This window comes from Agelaius phoeniceus, chromosome 1 (assembly GCF_051311805.1).
Source record: "Agelaius phoeniceus isolate bAgePho1 chromosome 1, bAgePho1.hap1, whole genome shotgun sequence".
NCBI lineage: Eukaryota > Metazoa > Chordata > Aves > Passeriformes > Icteridae > Agelaius > Agelaius phoeniceus.
The window spans coordinates 125,329,045-125,348,151 of record NC_135265.1 but is presented as its reverse complement, the minus strand read 5'-3'; the positions used below and the strand labels follow the sequence as shown (position 1 = coordinate 125,348,151).

Sequence of the window (19,107 nt, the reverse complement as noted above, 5' to 3'; positions counted from 1 at the left end):
CATTACTTTTTGAAAGGGATGAATTTACCTAGGGTGAAGCTTGGCCCCATGCTGACAAAATGTGTACATTTGGCCTGTTGGCAGGTCTCTAGGACAGAATGTGCAGCGAGAAAAGTACTCAACACTGAGAAGGGAATGACTGTAATTCACTTGTAGATGGAAAAAAATATACATATGGCTCAAAAATAACATGTAAATGCAGACTTAAGACTTAGAGAGGAAGAGTTTAGGAAAAGCATGTGACAACCTTAAGTATAATTCAATCTCAGGAGGCATTAATGAATGGCATAGAAGCCTGTAGCAAATTTAAATGCTGACCACAGTAACTTCAGACTGGTTGGAAACTATTTTAATTTTTTTTTAAAAGCTTTTCAGGGAGGTATTTTAAAGCTTTAAGCACATAATTTAAGCCAGAAATTACTTCCCTAACTGTCCCAGATAATTTTCTTCTCGACAGGGTATAGATACCACTGCTTCAATGATTGATCTTGAAAAAACCCAATTTCTTCATTTTGCGTTTTTATTTTTTCCTTCAAAAGTTCCATTTTCCCCCCATTTAGATTTTTCAGGGGGGGAGAAGTGAAAGAATTTTATTTTACTGAGGCCCAAGAAATATGACAGCCCGTCCTGCAGGTGGAGGTTGTCACAGAATCCATGAGGTTGGAAAATCCGACATATGACTGAACACCACCGTGTCAACTAAATTATAGTATCAAATGTCATCTTCAGTCTTTCCTTAAGCACCTCCAGGGACGGCGATTCCCTCCACCACCTTCCCTGGGCACCTCAGTCCCATGTCTAAACACCCTTTCTATGGAGGAATGCCTTCTGATGTCCAACCCAAACCTCCCCTGGGGTAGCTTAAGACTTTATCCTCTCGTCCTGCCACTGCTTATCTGAGGGAAAAAGCCACCCTCTACCTGGCTACAACCTCCTTTCAGGGACTTGTAGAGAACACCAAGGACCCTCCCGAGCCTCCTTTTCTCCAGGCTAAACAACTCCAGCTCCCCCAGCCACTCCTCATAGGACTTGTGCTCCAGACCCTTCTCCGGCTGTGTTGCCCTTCCCTGGACGCGCTGGAGCCCCGCAATGTCCAGTCGGGCGGCCCTGGCCCTCCCGCCGTGCGAGCACAGCCCAGGCTGGGGCCGGCCCGGCGCGCCGCTCCGCCGGCAGGGCGCTCCCGGGCCGAGGCGGGTGGGTGGCGGGGGCCGGCCTGCCCGGCAGCCCAACCCGCCCGCGGCTCCCGGCGAAGGCAGCGCGGCCCCAGCGCCCCGCGCCTGGCGGAGCCGCGGCCGGAGGGAATCCAGTCCGGGTTTTGGCGCCGGGGACCGGCGGCGGCGAGGAAGGGCGAGCGGGAGGGGACCGCGCGCTGCGCCCGACAGCCGGGCCGGGCCGGGCCGGGCGGACAGCCGGCGGAGAAGGAGGGCGCCGGGAGCAGGTGGGCGAGCGGCGGGGCGGCCACGCCGCCTGCGGGCCCGCCTGGCCGCGGTCGCGGGCCCCCATGGCCGCGGCGCGCCCGCCGCACACACCCACCGCCGCCCCCCGGTGAGCGCCGCCGCCGCCGCCCCTTGGGCACCTCGGCGGGGCCGCTGCCCGCGGCCGGGGCTGTGCGCGGCGGGAGGCGGCCGGGCCGGGCCGGCCGGGCGGAGGCACCATGCAGGCGCGGCGCTTGGCCAAGCGCTCCAGCATGGGCAGCCGGCGGCTGAGCGCGGCGGCGCCGCAGGTGGACGCGGTCCGGCCCCCCAAGCCCGAGAGCGCCTGGAGGCCGCCCCGGCGGGAGGGCTCCGCTGCGGCGCTGGAGGAAGAGGACGAAGACGAGGACGTGGTGGTTGAGGTGGAGGAGGAAGAGGAGGAGGAGGAGGGCGGCCTGGGGAGCGCCCCCCCGGCACTGGCCGGCCACGGCAAGGGCCCCCTCCGGGGGAGCCTTAAGGTGCGTCCCGGGAGGGAGCGGGGCGGGGGCGGTCGAGGGGCCCGGGCCAGCGAGCGGGGCCGGTGAGGCGGGCCGGGCCGGGCCGGCGAGCGCCGGGGGCGGCCTGGGGCCGGCGGCGGGGCTGAGAGCGGGCTGGCACCGGGAGGCTGCGGGGGACTCCCACGCCGGGCGGGCCGGCCGGCCCTCCGCAAGTCCCAGGCGAAGCGGGCGGCGGGGGCGGCTGGCTAAAAGCGGGCGGGGGGCGTGGGGAGCCAGCGGGGTCTGAAGGAGTTTGAGCACTGGGAGTGCAGAGTTGGCTGGGTGAGGCGTGCGGCTGGCCGGGGTTGCAGAAGGATGTTCAGCCCGGCCGTGTGCGCGGAGGTGTTCGCAGAACTGTGCCTGCGGGGCGGGCGAGCTGCCGGGGCCCGACAGGGATCCTGCGAACGCGGGTGGCCGTGGCCAGGAGGCCTGGGTGGGAGACCTGTGGAAAGTTTAGGAATGCAGCCCTTTTGTGCAGAGGCCCGATTCAAATCCCATCGAAGCGTGCGCGGGCAGTGCGCTGAAATCGGTGCGGTTTGGAACAACCTGATGAACACACCCACTGGCTGAGATCCCGCAGATTTAGGCTTAATGATTTTATTATGAGGCATTTTCTGTAATTATTTTTTCCTTGGGATAACCAGGGTAGTAGGATTAAGTCTATGTATAGTAGTAGTATAGAGGATTCGTGTGATAGATGTGCACTGGTTATGGAAAATAAATGTATATGAAAGTTTAAAGGGTACCCCTTTTAATTGATTTTTATTTTTTCCAATCTAGGTAATAATTCTTATTTAATAAGAGTTCAGGGTTGGATAGTTAGGAGTGCTGTATTACCACTGGGGTCTTTCCTGTATCCACAGATGAGGAGAAGAAGAAGGAAACAAATCCAAAACAAACAGTACAGAAAAGAAAATAGCAGCAGAAATGCACATTATTCCCATATTACTTCAGAGCAGTTTTGTTACAGCACTGAGAGAATCAGTGAGACTGTAGCTCTTCACTGAGTCTGTCAAATGCCATGAGTTGTGGTTATGGTGTCTGGGTCAGACCATCAATGGTACTGAGGCCTGACAGGCTGAAACAACTTTTTTGCTACAGAACCATCACTTGACACTTGAGTGGTAGCCTTAGGATGAAGAGCACCATAATGGGCTTCTGGTCCCTTCATTCTCCCCTTAGTAATGAAGGTCTTAAGTGGTAGAGGAGGCTTAGAGGAGTTTCCTGGGTGTACCTAATAGGAAAAAAGAGTGAAATTCTCAAGTGGAGCACAATGAACTGAAATATAACAGGATTACATAGGTATAATCTGCATATAACATGGGAGTGTACTGTCCTCTTTGTCAACCCTCAACATGCTTTCAAGTAGCAGGACTGTTAGAGATTGCTGGTATTTCTGCCTCACACCTAGGAGTATGCATACATACCAAAATACTGTGTTTGCATGTATTTACTTCCTGAATAGTAAAACTACTTCAGAGGTGAGATTAGTGTAGTAATGCCTGTTAGGCTACATTTAGTGTACATAATAAACTGTCAAGTCGCCGTTGATAACCAGGTGCACATATTTACCCTCTGGAGGAATGTTTCTAACTGTCATTACCTCGGTTTCTGCTTTCTCTGTTTGTACTTTTGAGTGTTATAAACTGGGAGGGCTTAAAATTTAACATTGTAAATAAATTACCTTTGGTTTCTGTGTGTATTTCTTTAGAGATTGTGAGTGTGGGAGTTCTCAAAGCTTAATGGGAGGGTTCTTCCAAGTAATTTTAAAGCAACAGATTAAACTTCTCTGCCTTTGGCATTGTATTTGTGAGTGCTTTTAAGCCTGAAGTGACTGAATGTAAAAGTGCTTCCCAAAAGTAGCTCTGGCCATGTGGCTCTGAGTGTGTCAGAAGGTGGGTTTTCCAAGCAGCTTGTGTTTCTGTTAATGGGAGAATCAGGCATAAATTGAATACTGAGGTCCAACTGCAAGGCCCTGGGAGGGTAATAGAACTGGTGCAGTCTGGTTATGGTTTGTCAGCTGTAATTCCTTCCAAATGGAGAGGTGGCATGGAGTCAGCAGCATCTGACTCCCAGACACAGACTTATGTATTGGGGACTGGGAGCAAAGTATATTGAAGGAGTGTCCACTCCTGAGAGATGGCATAAATTGTTGCATTGACCAATACCTTCATAATAAGAGACATCCTAAAGAGCTTCAGAATTTATCTGGACTTGAAAGGAAAGTGATCTGGGTTTTGCATGGTGTGCTATCTGGATAATGCAGTTAAGAAGCATCAAACGGTGTTCTGGTGTGTATTCACATGCACACTTGATGTCTGTGCCCTTGGGTGGAATGGCACTTCAAAACTGCAGGTTTTGGGGGCTTGTGACAGTCACTTCTGTGGACTCCCTGTGATACATGGATGAAAGCATCATAGGGTCAGCAGTGGAATTAATATTATTAAAAGGTGCCTGAGAATTTGGTCCACTAGTCAAAATCAGCAAAGTACTGGCACTATCAGGTCTTAGAGCCATATTCTCTGCTCCAGAAAGAAGTCCACTCTGTGGCTGTGCCTTTGGTAGTCTAGTTTTGACCCTCACTCTTAAGCAAGGGGATAGAGAGGATGAAGTACTTTAAAAAGATAAATATTATTTCTCCATTTTCTGAAGTCGTGGGAAGAGAGAACATATATGACAAAAAAGAGAAGACTGGTGGTCATGGGGAAGATACAAAAATTGTGTCTGTATGTTGCTGTAGCTGTGTAGCAGTCCAGGAGGAGAACACTGGAGAACGTCTTTGTTGCCTGTTCTCCCCTGCTGTGCTACCATGTTGGAAGAGGCACGAGTTTGCTGTGTGTTGTTGGTGGGTCATGGCAGAATAGCCAGAGAGTCTTGGAGAGCCTGTAAATCCTTGTTGAGAAGTGCTGTGGCTTCTTACTTAGTCAGAACTAGTTCATTAATCTCTGTATGGAAACGAATTACACCAAGGTGCTGATTATGCAGACTCATTTTGCACATGAAACCCTTTTTGTGCAGCCCGTATTTGCTTTGGCTGCATTTGGATTTTCAGCCATTTAAAATGAGATGAAAAAGTATAAATAGTGTAATTGCTAGTAGTTTGTCTTGAAGCGTGGGTTATTTTGCAGTCCTGTTTAATTCATCTTTAGTATGCAGCCTAGTTCAGATAGCACAGCCACAGTAGTACCAGGCTGGGGTTGATGTAGTCTGTGGAAACTGTTGAGTTTGATGATGGGGAAAGGAGTTTTGAAGTAGGGTCCATCGGCAATCTCCAATGATGACTTTATCATATACTTAGAAGAAAACCCCACTGCAAGTAGCAGAATTATGCTAATTTGTCTGTAAACCATCAGGGTACTATGATTGAGAGTGTGGGCTAGTAGTGAACATGGGCCTGTGATAACATGCCAGCATGTTGCAATGTTTTCTCTGCTGTTATGAATAGTACAGGGGTTGGTGCTTTCTTCTGTTCAGCTCAGTGAAGTTGTCAGTTTACTTCCAGCCCAGTTTCTGTTCCCAGGCTGAGAGTATGGACATAGGACATTGCTAATCCATCTGACTGTGGATGCTGCACCTATTCCTCACCCATGGAACTACCTGTTCCAGATACTGGCTTGTTTGTGAACGCCTCTTCGTAGTTCAGAAGGATGAGTTTCCCACCAGTGGATTTGGTCCTGCAAATACATAGGTCCCCAAATGATGGAAAATGATGTTATGAAGAGTCTGAAAACCAAAGGCCCAGAGAGCTGTGCAGTGATGGTAGGGGAATACAAAAGCCCAAGCAGTGTAAGCAAGACTTTAACTTCATGCTTACACTTTAACATTGGGCTTAGTTTCACCCACCTTGTGAAGTGAAAGGTGCAGAGTAAGGGGCATGTACAAGTCTAATCCAGAGGTTTCAGAGTGGAGATGGCACACATTGGTAGGAGTTAATGAAAAATTATACCTTTGGACACAGTTTTTGTGGTTTGTTGTGTTTTGGGTTGGTTTTTTCACCCTTTTTTTTTGTTTGTTTGTTTTTTAAAGATAAAGACATCTGTGTGATATATGGGATGCAGAAGATATATGGGATGCACATCTTTAGAGCTTGTGTGGAAGAAATCAGTTGCCTTTTAGTTATGTGTTGTTCAACTGTGTTGAATTCACTCTCTTCTCTTTTCCTCCTTCTTTCTAAAGCCAGTGTGAATTCATCGCTGTCATTAAATCAGACTTTCAGTTTTGCTGTTTGAATGGGCTATATACTCATTGCACAAAAAGTGGGTTTTCCTGCTTGATTAGCAGGTGTTATTTAATTTAGCTTTCATGTGTGTGTGTAAATGTATTTTCAGAGGCAATTTGCAAAATACAAGCTTCAAATACCAGATTTGCTTAGTGGAGGATAGACCTTGCAAGACACATTAGGAACTTAAAAAAAAAAATAAAATGTTCCTTTTCAGACTAATAATGATAATGTTATTTTTGTAAATACTGCTAGTTATTAGAACACCAGAACTCATGTCCTGAACTTGGAGCCTGTTAGGCTAGGCTGTGTACAAACTCAGAACAAGCATGATCCTGGTCTGTCCAGTTCTACAAAGAGTAACACAAGATATGAATGGACACTGATGGACTGTGAGGAACAGCTAAAGGGTGAGATGAGAGAGGCAGATAAATACCAGCAGCTTAGCCATATTTTTGTAAGTAGATAAAGTTAATTAATTTTTAAATTTCAAACTTCATTTGGCTGCTTCTTGTTCTTGAGTGAAAACCTGTCTAGTGAAGTTGGTGTGGAAAATTCATGGCTAGACTTGGGATTTTTTTTCTTTCCTTCCTTTTGAAAAGTTTTAAAAGTTTATACATAATATGGATTACTGGAGGCAGAGATGGAGGAGGTGAGAAAATAAGATAGTTTTTTTTGTCCACGCTCCCCTAATAAAGAATGAATGGGACTAATTTGCTGGGTTTTTTTTAATGTAATTTTGTTGTTGTTTGGACACAAACCAAACAAAACCCCTTTGCCTCTAAAAGGAATTGGATTAGAAAACTGTAACTACATAAAAGTGAAGCCACTAACAGTTCTGGTCTTTATCTGCTATATACTTCTCGATCTAAATGAGGTCAGTTGAGAGTGATCAGTTGACAGCCTTCAGGTATTCAGTATGTACCAGTGGATAGAGATGTGCTGCTCAGTCTCTGTCACAGAATGTTTGAATTGGGAGGGGACCCTTGGAGATCACCTGGCTGAACCCCCCAGCTCCAGTGGGGTCATGTAGAGCTGATTCCCAGGACCATGTCCAGATGGGTTTTGAATATCTTCAAGGAGGGACTCCACAGCCTGTTTTGACAACCTGTGCCATTGCTGGGTCATCCTCACAATGAAGAAATGTTTCCTGATGTTCAGAGGGAACCTCCAGTACTTCAGTGTGTGACCATCACCTCTGGTCCTGGCACTGGGGACCACTGAGAAGAGCCTGGCTCTCTGTTCCCTCCATTCAGGTGTTTCTAGACATTTTTAAAATTCCCCTAAGCCCTCTCTTCTCCTGGCTGGAGAGTCCCACCTCTCCTCACAGGAGATAATTCAGTCTCTCAATCACAGAATCAGAGACCAGTTTGGAATGGAATGCACCTTAAAGATCATTTCGTTCCAAGCCTCTTGCCATGGGTAGGGATGTCACTCACTGACTAGATGAGGTTGCTCAGAGCTCCATCCAACCTGGCCTTGAACACTTCGGGGCTGGGGCATCCCCCACTTCTCTGGGCACCTGTTCCAGTGCTTCACCACTCTCTGAGTAAAGAATTACTTCCTAACAGCTACTCTAAACATGCCTTCTTTTCATTTTAAAACCATTACTTTTTGTCCTGTCACTATCTGCCCATATAAAAAATCCCTCTCCTTCCTTTGTACCTTGGAAGTACTGGAAGGCTGTAATGAGGTTTCTCCAAATGGTTTCTCATTTTCTTCGCCATGATGAAATCATTCTGGTGGCCTTTTGCTGCACATTCTTCAGTGTGTCCATGTCTTTCCTGTATTTGGGATCCCAGAACTGAACCTGTCACTCCAGGTGTGGCCTCTCCAGTGCCTTAGTGGAGGGGGCAGGATCACCTTCCTCCGTCTGCTGTCAGTGCTTTGTCTAATGCAGCGCAGAACATGGTTCAGCTTTGTTCCACAAGGACTCACTCCTGGCTTATGTTCAACTTCGTGTCCACTGGGAGCCCAGGACCTTTTCTACAAAGTTGTTTTCCAACTGGGTGGCCTCCAGCACAAACTAGTGCCTGGGGTTGTCCCTCCCCAGGATTGTCCCTCCCCGGGTCCAGGAATTCACGTTTCCCCTGGTTGGTTTTCTTGAGGTTCCTGTTGGCTCATTTCTCTAACCTGTCAAGGTTTCCCTGGGTGGCAGCATGACTGTCAGGTGGATCAGCCACTCCTCCCTGTCTTGTGATCCCTTCCCAGCTAGCCTGTAGTTCCCTAGTTCTTCCTTGGAGATGGAAGTGACATTTTTTTTCATCTTAAAACTAAGTATTGAGAAAATGCTTTTCATGGGCTGGTAATTAACATTTGTAGTGTGTCCTGTGACAAGTGCAGATGTACAGACCATCTGTGCCTTTGTTGATCCTGTGCTCTTCCAAGCTTTCTTCAGACCCAAGGTTACAGAGAAGTCTAAAAATCCTGTAAATCAGCTTTGAACCCTCAAGTCCTACTCTGTTTTTCCAGCTGCTAGATTAGAAATTCCAGTGTTACAAGAGCACTGGAGAGCTCTTACTAGACTGCGGGATAAATTGCTGCCTCAAAGATGAGAGTTTGGCTGCTTGGCCAGCCAGGAGCATGCTGGTCCTTGCTGGTGCCTGCTTTGTAAATACTGTGGGGATTGAGCAATGATGCTTTTTTTTTTTTTTTTTAATTCCCTCAGAATGAGTCCACATTGGCTTTATAATACTTTCAAGTGATTTATTGAATTGCTTATTTCTAAAAATAGTGAGGAGCTTGACTAATACTGCAGCTTAAGGCCTGCCCAAAGACTAAAGAAGGACAATAGGTCAAAAGAGAAACTCTTAAGTGTTTTTATTTATTTACAAAAATTGTACAGGAAATAGAAGGTAAATGAAAAGAATGTTCATTAGCTCCTCTGGGAATCAGCTTTAATTTCATGAACTTGTGTTCATGTTTTTCACTGTAGCATGTTGCTGAGCAGAGCCACAGGAATTTAATGTTACCACTGCTGCTGCTGAACAATCTGTGATAGGATCACTTTCACTACTCTGGCACCTTGCCAAACTTTCCAATCTCAAATGATTATTGCAGTGACATTTGTCGTATTGTATTAAAAAGTACATGTGTGGGTAGTATTTGTTGTTTGACAACAAAACTAATGAAGACAGGAAACCGAACAACTTCTGTTGCTTGGACTCTGAATAAAAATACAGATCTTTTTAGTTGTGTTTTTCAAAACATACAGAATTTAATTTCCATAAAATCCTGACCCAGCTGAAGTTGATGGAAAAGTCCTGCTAGTTTAAGCAGATTTAGGATTTCAGCCCAATTAATTGAACACAAGTATAAATCTACTAGTAGACTAAAAGCATTTCATAGTGGTCCTAATAATTGTAAAAGACTGTTGTGATCACCAAACACAGACTCAGAGGGAAGGTAAAATGCCTCAGTGATCATTCGCGGATGTGTGAAATTACATAGCTCAGTGTTTTACCATCTTTCATGCATTTTTTTACATGGTGGATAAAAGATTATTTGAACTTTAGATGGGCAGTGCTGTTAAAACAAGCAGTCAAGATTGGATGGTTACTTAAATTTTATTTTGTGCTTCAGCAGATAAGGTGACTGATTCCTACATCATACTGACATAGAGAGCAAATCGTACAATCACCTTCTATAAACTGGACTTTGTAAAGCTGGCAAGATAAACATTTGAGCCAGCGTGATCTTTTATGTATGTATGCATATCCCTTTAAAATGGTATAAAAAAACCTCTCATTGGATCCAAAATGCTTTTTACCTCATATTTCTCAGCAGTTTTCTTTCTATAATGAAGTGATGAGGAATGTGAGTACCTCCAGAGGAAAACATCAGATTTTTCTACTTTAAAATACTTTAAAGACAACACTGTAATGCAGCCCTTGCTGCCTTTAGGTCCAGGTCAGTGGTGATCCATCAGGCCATGGACAGCCATTCACATCTGGTTTACAGAGCTGTACAGAAGAAATGGTGAAATGAATAAGGGTGACTTGGTGGTTGCTAAGGATTTACAGTGATATTTTGCTTCAATTTGTGTGACCAACACTGTTTGAGACAATTGTCCCTACTTTTTCAGAGCAGGAGAGAAGTGCTTGGTCTTGCAGGTGTTTCCTTCTCCATGCTGCTAGGTCCCTCTGCTGGAGCAGCAACATGGGTAGCATAGTGCACTTTGTGCCTGGGCACTGGATGTGCCACAAACTGGAGTTTGTGCAGTTTATGTTTCATCAGTTCCAAAAAGGGTAAAGTATTCCTTTCCTCCAGCTGCCAGTTACGCAGGCAGCCTTGTGGTTGTGCCAGAATTCATTGTGTGCTTTTGTGGGTTACTGAAACAGTGGAAAACACGTGCAGCAGCGTCTGCAGACTCCATGGTGTCCTTCAGTTTTAGTGGATCAAGGAAGAGCTTGCCAAGCATCTTGATAGTGCAGAGGAAAAGATGGGATATCACAGCTAGCACAGGCATATGGAGGAAAGGGAAGGTTAGAAATGGAGCAAGCTTTCATCCTTTAGAAGACAGGAGCCATGTGGCAGTTGGACTGTGCTTTACTTTGGGCCTGATGGTCCTTCAGGTTCTTTGTGAAGGCTTTTCTCCCATGAGATATTATTGCATCCCTGTAGTGGTTTGATAGAGGGCTGCTATATGGAGCAGCTGGAGAAGGTGGCCTTTCGCCTCTGCATGTTTTTACTGATGTTATTCTGTTGCTTCCAGGGGTAATGAGTTGTAACTCTGTGATACTGTTTATTGTGTAGTCAGACACAAAAATAAACTCATTTTTTGGCACCTCTCCTAATCTGAACAGAAAAACTGCTACATGATTTTGTCTCAAGCTGAACCCAGACTTGGGAGAATCTTCTACTGGAGCAGTGCTTCTTGCTTGTTCTAGTCTGCTGAGGGATGGTACTTTCTGCTTCCAGGCTCAAGATCTGTTAGAGGAGATCAGGACTTGTGCTTATTTTTTGTCTTGTAATGTCTCCTCCCAGCTTTCAGCATCAGGGATCAGCCTTGGCCCTTTCATTCACAGCACTTACTTCATTCAGAAGTTAAAACACTTGCATACATCTGTGAACTCCCTTGGTTTTATTTCACTGAAATGCTATAATTTAAACAAACAAATAAAAAAGAGCAAAGTTCCAGGATGTAAAGGCAAATGGATTGCATTTCCATACCCTTTAAAGTGATCTAAGATCTGCAGTATCTCATCTCAGCTGGCTGCTTTCAAAGTCAGACAATAACTTTTGACCTCAGAAATCTCACACCTCTGTGTCTTAATTGCAACAGATCTTGAAAATAAAGCCAACCTGGTTTTCTTTTCACTAAAAATATCGTACTGTATATCTCTGTCAAGAGGAGGGCTTTCAAATGCACATGTACTAATCAAGGGTTTTTTTTTTTTCTGAGGAGCAGTGAGGCAGCATTTCCAAAACCTTCTGCTAAGTGTGGGGAGTTCCCCACTGCCTCTACAGTTTGATTTTTGTGAGCTCTTACTTACTTGATCATGAATGAGATTATAGAAGTATGTAGTACTTCTTTGAACTGCTGCCATCCTTATTGATCCCAGCAGATGAAGAGAGAAACAGGTGGAGTGTCTTGTACATCTTCAGCAATGGTCTTGAAATAGTTAAAAGATATTTTATTTGCACATGAAATTCAGCTAGTAAAGGCCATATTGATATATCAGTAAGACAGTCCATTCACGCGGCTGTATTAAGCTACATAAGCTGTTGTGTACAACTTTTTAATCTAGACAGAAAAACCAGGAGCAGAAAAGACAGTAGGTAGTTTACCACTGGGTTCTAGGCCCCTTTTTGCATCTCTTACAAGTAAAATCACCATTTCATAGATACTCATAGGCATACCATAAAAAATACCCTGACCTGAGGTTTCAGAACTTCAGTCAGTGCAGTGGGAGCACCTGGTTTGATGTTGCTCACTACTTGCAGCTTGCGAGTCCATCTAGTAATGCAACAGAAATAAGAACAGAAAAGGTTTGTCTGAACTTCCCTGCTACCCCACATTAGCATGCTTTTTTTTTTTTTCCTATTCCAGGGTTTTTTAAGCTTCCCCAGAGGTGACCAGCAAGACCCAAGTGTATCCTCCTCTCTTTTCCTGTTTTTCTTGACCAGCCCAGGGCACACATTTCCAGACCCTCATCTGTTCTCTGTGTGGCCACAGGTTGCTCTGGTGGCATTGAGCATTGCTTACTCTGCTTTCACTGCAGGAGAGGTGAGGGAAACCTGCTGCCTGGCAGGAACCCTTCCTTCCCACTTGCAGGGCCAGGCACGTAGGTCCTTGTGAGAAAAAAAATGTGATAATTGGTATAGTTAATTTTAAATTCACTTTCTGTGCAACCAGTAATTGGGAAGGCAATTATAACTGCCCATTCGTGGCCTGCAAGTCCTGCTGAAAGTGTGGTAGAGTACCAAGCACTCAGTGGTGAGCATGCTTGGCAAAGATTGAAGCAACAGAATTCCTAAATAAAAAATTAACCTGTTTTTTGTGACTATGACCTTCCACTTTCCTCCTGCTTAAGGCTTTCCAAGGTACCATGTATATTTTTGGATGTTTAGAGGCAGTGTGTTTCTCAGGCACTTGTTTTATTTAGGAAAAGGAAAACAGGGCTGAAATAGCTCTGCTGAGATCCTGCCACTGATGCCAAGCCTGGGGGCCAATGTCCAGTTGGAGCCCAGGTAGCTGGGTTTGCAGGGTGGTCACTGCAGGTCACACTCCTGTGTGCACAGCATAGCCAGGACACAGAATACAGTTATTTCTTTGAGACTTAAACATTGCAGGCAAATTTTGAAGATGCATACTTTCAGTAATTAGAAGTAAAATTTGGTAACAGTTACTCATTGGTGTCTGATAATATTGGAAGTTATGTCCTGTACTTTTCTGTGAGGAACTTACTATGCCTGCATATGGGATGGGAAAGAAAGCTTCCACATCTTCAGTCATTTGTTGATGTGGTGGAGAGAAAAAGGCACAAATATCTCTGAATTGTTTTTGTTCAGACCTGAAAATGGTGTATGGGAAGGACCATGAATTCCCAGTGTTCCTTGCTGTCTCCCCTTGTAATCCTAGTGAGACCTTTCTGTCCAGTTTTAATAACATTTATGCTTCCTGTGCCAGTTAGTGCAGTATTTCAGATGTCTGAAGTTGGTGGTGGTTTTATTTGGGATACAACAGGTACCTGGCTGGGTACTGGATTTCAAATGTGGGAGTGAAAGTTTCTGTCATTCATCTGGGTAGATTCTCTATAACTCAGAAACACCTTAAACTGGTGCTGGGATATGTGGGTTTTGCAGATGAGTTATGTTTAGCCAGGTAAGTGCTGACATACACGTGAGGATACGGGAGAGTAGAAACTTCTTGCTGACTCCAGTTCTTGCTGCATAACACTGTATTGTGAATCCAGGCAACTTAACATGCTTAGAATTATGTTTTAATACATAGAAAATATATTCTATGGATGGTTTTCTGTGTTTGGTCAAATGAAGATAGGGATTTTGTCCTAGCCTGATTGAAGATGAATAGTACATTACTGTATATTAATGTGTACTATATATTGTAAAGAACACTTACAGTGACCTTAAAATGCATTGTGTTCTATATTGTTAGAGACCAACAATTTATAAATGCTTAGAGTGATTAGATCTACATGATTTATGTGTAATGAGCAACTGCTGGTGAAGCGAGTAATTAAATGCAAAGTGTACTCGAAAATGTAATAATACATTGAAATTCAGGGCAGATTATTTCCAAGCATCATTACGCGAATCTGTCTTATCTCTTTGTGTTCCAGTATGAATAGAGATTTCTGGCAAAATGGAAATTTGATGCATTCTTTCCTTCCACTGAGGACACTGTTTTTGAATGTCAAAAATTAGAGCTTTTTAACGTAAAAACCCCCCTCTGTTACAGGAACCTGAACTGGAAATATTGTATGAAGCAATATGAGTGAACCAAAATATTTGTCCTTCTAGGGATTTAATTTAAATATTTTTTACTTGCATTTAATTTTGGTAGCAAGTTTGGTGTTTCTCATTTTTGCTTGTTTTGTTTTGTTGTGAACTTTATTCCTGATTTCTTTCTTGTTGAGAAAAGTGGCTTATCCCTGTCCCTAGAGCATTGCCTGGCTGTTCAGGCTGGCCTGAAAAGGGCCTGGCAGTTATTGAGCTCTTGTTTTGGCTGAACATTTTAAATGTATGTCATGTTACATATACACATCTCATTCTCGTTTTCCATTAACATGCTAGGCTGAAATATATTGATTCCTTCTTTCACTTCCCCATTGAGCTGCCTATTTGTTCTGTAATGGATCAAAAATGTTGCTAAAGCCTTGTTTAATTAAAAAAAACCCTGGAACTTTTGTTTTCTTATCAGCTGGGAGTTTTATTGGCAGTCCCCAACACTTAGGATGATTACATCTATTTCAGAAAATGGAAAGAGGTGATCACAAAGCCAGAATCAAAAAACTGTTGATGAAAAGCAGCAGAGTTATACAGCAGGTTGTCTGGTGCTAAGCCATCTCATAGCTAATCTGTCTAATCTGGTGTTTTTTTAATTGGTGTTTAATCTAAAGAGTTTTTTGATGGAATTAGATCAGCTGATTACATCATAAATCCGATGGAAATCAAAAATCCACATTCAAAACTGTGTCTTCTTTGTCAGCTATGTAGTGTTAGTATTGGGCATAGGCCTAGGACTCACTGTTAAAATTATTTATCTGATGACAATGCAAATAGCCAGAATTGGATCAGTGAGATGGGTGATTGCTGGTGGGGTGGGGTTTTTTGATATGTGTTTATTAATTAGCATGTTACACCCCCACACACATACCACCACCCCTCCCACCCTGCCTCCCCCACTCTGGAAAACAGCCTAGTGTGGCTTGTGAGGGATCTTGTTCTTTTTGGAATGAAGTGATACTGGCCTTGAATCCAGTTAGAGTGGTGGTAGGTGAGGCAAAGGAGATACAGCTTTATGGGTTGAGGGAGAAAAAGAAGTTTGTACAAAAATGGACAGATGACAATGGCTCAGGACTATTAAGAAATTGTGGGATTACTCTGAGCTAGATTCCCAAAATGTATTTCTACTAGTGTATTTGTTTATAGGGAGCTTTGGATGCAGTCAGCTTTTCTACAGATACTTGCCTTGTAAAATAGTTTTATTGTATTTTAGAGGTACTTCTTTGCTTTTATTGTAAAATTAGCTTTGTTATCTGTATGAACAAGACATCATGACACAAAATAGGCCATAGTTGGAAGATTATTTACTTTACACAGTCCTCTAGGATTCAAAGTGTGTGTGGAAGGGACATGCTCAGCTTTCTCATATGTCTTAGTCCTTCCAGATCCCAGCAGACATTATAAGGAGAAACAGAAGTTAGCCAGTGTCCCCCCAGAAGGTTAAGGAGACCTGCTGGGCTCTCACTGTTGTGCTGCCTGGCAGGGAGCTGCAAGCTTCTCTCTGCCAGGTTGTGGTTGCAGGCCTGTTCTTGGCAGGCAGATGCAGTGATAGGATCTTCTTCATCTGGTGTAAATCGGTGTAGCTTCATGGAAGGTGCTTCATCGAGTCACAGGGGTGGGAGACAGTGCTCTCTTGGGCTGGGCAGCTGCCATGTGCAAATCAGCCCTTGAGATGTTTATAAAACTGTCTGCAAATTAGGCATGGTATGTGGTGTGGCAATTCTTTCAATGGTTTGTTGTGTTTCCATCTGTCTGTGTAGTCTGTTACAAAGCCTGTTAAAAATTATGTTTCTATTCCTGCTCTGCCCACCTGAATCCACAGGTTCTGCACCAAAAAAAATAGGAAATTTGAAAGAATATGGGTAGGAGTCAGTTTTCACATTTGAAGATATATTTCCATACAGTTGGGTCACAATGCTAATATTCTTGGGAATTCAATACCTTCCATTGTATAGGAAACACAGACATCTTAATGCCTGTTAAATGCTAGTGAGCTATTTGTAAACAAATAACCCAAGTTTTGGAGCAGCAGTGTAGCATAAGCAAGGGAAGATGATAAAGTCCAGTCAGGTTATACTCAAGGAGTGACATAATAATCTGTCAAATCTGAGTCTCTGTGTTTCCATATAAATGTGATAGGTCTACTTATTCTAGTGTTTGCTGATCCTTTAAATAGGCAATTCAGTGCCTGAGTTGTCTTTTTGATCAATAATTTTTTGCTGTTCAAGGTAAAATGCAAGCTGAAATTTAACTGAAATTGGAGGAGACTGAGGTTTGACTGCAATGTCAGCGTCTTATAAGGATGTGCTCTTGGGTAGGGCAAAAATTGACTGCACATAAGTTAAGGCCTAAACTACTGAAAAATTGCAGCCTACTCATCATTTGTAAGGAATAGTGAAACATTTCTTTAAATCCCTCAGTTTGTGTCGGTGTTAAGCATGCTCATTTTGGACAGGACTTACATTGCAACACATGGCCTTGATGTGGAGTTCAGGACCAGCAATTTGGTTATGACAAAATACCACCACATAAAACGTTCTATAGTCAAGTTAAGATAGGTTTTTCAATGAAAAACTACTAATATACTGCTGAAAATAGTAACTGTGCTAATAATTTAGCTGTCACATGGATTATTAAACTTTGTCGTTTAATAATGAATCAAGCTTTAAAGTAAAACTCTTAACTTAAAAGTAAAACCCTCAATCTAAATATATATGATTGTCTTGACAACTTCGAAACAGAAATTGAAAGACTTTCTTAATAAAATTTTTACTTAGAAACCAAAGCACGAAATGGTTTTCAGTTTTTGCAGGATGATTATTGTAGGAGTAATGCCACATCATACCTCAGCTCTGCCCCTGCCCCATGCTTGAACTCCAGTGGGGAAGGCTTGGGTAATATGGTTGTTTCCAAGGAGCACGGTAACAAAAGTCTCCCTTGCCCAGTAGTGATGGTGGGGGAAAAATTGACAAAGGCAGGTGGAGGTAACTGCAGAGAGAAACAAAACTAGTTTTTTTAATTTACAGGGGGTTTATAGCTCCTGTTTCTGTGACTGAACTTCCAAGTGATGTGGTTGCCTGAGGCCAGGTTGTAAAGAACTCTGTTGAAAGTAAGCTGAAGGTTGCTAATGGCTTAAGGGTGAAAATACACAGTGAATTGCATAGAAAAACAGCCTATTATCAAGTGGCTTGTATGAATGATAATTCATCAAGTGCATGAAAAGAACAGAAATTTTACCAGTAGTTGATACTGGAGGCAATAAGATGGCAAATTTGGAGGACAAGAAAAGCTGAACCATTTGGGAATAATGTAATCATGGAATTTGAGAACAGCAAAGGATGGAGAAATGTGAAGTATTGGAAGTTAGCTGAAATAAAATGGTGTCAAAATCTTACGTTCTCGCTGTCTGTGAGACAGGCCTAGATAGGTTTGACTAGATTTTCCACAGAATTTTTGCTGAAACATTCTGGACTTGAGGGATCATCCCAAGACTCAAGTGGGTAAAAGAATATTAAGGATCTATGAAAAAAAAAATCAAGTTATTGATAAAATATGACAGAACAGTTAACTATCTGGAAAGATATATTGGAAATTATCTGTGTTATCTCTGAACTATGAGTGCTGGTGAAGCAGAGTTTGAAGTCAGAGGCGTCCTGGTCATTAATCAGTGTTTGCCAGGAAGTGAGGAGCCTGATCATTCAGGTGACCGTGGTCCTCAGCACTCCTCACATCAATGGCTGCTTGTGCAGGTGGTTGGATTTCCAGCAAAAGACACCATACACTTCCAGACAGGGCAGGTGTCTCAAGGGGAAATGGCTTCCAGAGACATGGATGAAATAAAATAGAAAACTGCATGTGGAGTAGGAGAAAGCTACTGGAGAAAGCCCACTCAGGAAAACTCTTGGCTTTCTTTCATGATCACCTACTTCTAAAGTAGAAAAGATTCTTTACATGCAGTCACTCTCAAGGGAAAGTTTAGAAAGAATTTAGTATTTCCAAGCATCTGTTGAAAACTGAACCTGAGGGAAAGAATCAGTCTAAGCGTTGGATTTGGTCTTCTGCTTTTTCTGACCATTGGCTGAAGAACCTGAGCTGCTTCTGCAACCTGAGCATTTGCTCTGTGATTTTTGTCTTTCCTCACTTCCATATGCATGCATGGGACTGACTGTTAATTGTGGCATATTGACGTATGAAATGTGTTTGAACTGGATGTGGATAAATTTGATATATAAGAGTAGATTATCTGGTATCACAGTAAAACTATTCTGCTATTTTTTGTTTTGGCTTTATATTACAGCTGTAGTCTGAGCCTGCAACCTTCTGTTGTCACTACTTAGGTCTGTAAAGAAAACTCAGCAATGTATGGTACATTATATTTGCTGAAACTGAATAAAATCCTAAAATTTCATAAATAGAAGACAACAATACCTTTTTTTCTTTGGTACAGTCATGCACTTAGTCCATTAAAAGATTAATTAAAACCATCCTGATGAAAACTGAGTTCAGTCAGGCATTGGAGAGTAGGAAATGAGGGAGGCTGTCCCTCTCCATGCTCTCAGCCCACCCTAAGGGTTGTGGAGGGTAAGGAGGCAGCTGCTGGTGCTGCCCAGTACCTGTGACACCTCTGCCATGCACAGCGGGGGAGCTGCTCCTGCCCCGCACAGAACCCTCCTGTGCAGCAGGTGGGGTGGAAATCCTGGCCAGGGAGGAAGGGAGGTGTGGTCGGGCAAGGGAAGACCATGCAGCAATGGAGGGGATGGAAATCAAATCTTATGTAAACCCTTGTTTGGTGTTACATAATTTCTAGGGGCTGGATATTGGACCTAGGGTGTTTTCAGGCTTTTTTGTTACTTCAGTGCATTACTTACAAGTCAGTTTTATTGAAAATTGAATGCAACTCAGCATTTCAGTGATTCTCAGGCACTCAGAAAAAGGCTAATTGTAAATCTCAGGGTTTTTTTAAAAATCA

At 43.6% G+C, this 19,107-nt stretch overlaps 1 protein-coding gene across 1 annotated transcript in view; it reads left to right on the top strand.

Moving 5' to 3' along the window:
* The first annotated feature begins 1,145 nt into the window (after positions 1–1,145).
* The window catches only part of ZNF704 (zinc finger protein 704), an 86,711-nt gene continuing 68,749 nt past the window's right edge, over positions 1,146–19,107 (top strand). The window contains exon 1 of the mRNA XM_054641840.2: positions 1,146–1,930. Coding sequence (XP_054497815.2) covers positions 1,655–1,930 — 276 coding nt within the window. The 5' untranslated portion in view covers positions 1,146–1,654. The remainder of the gene's footprint in view (positions 1,931–19,107) is intronic.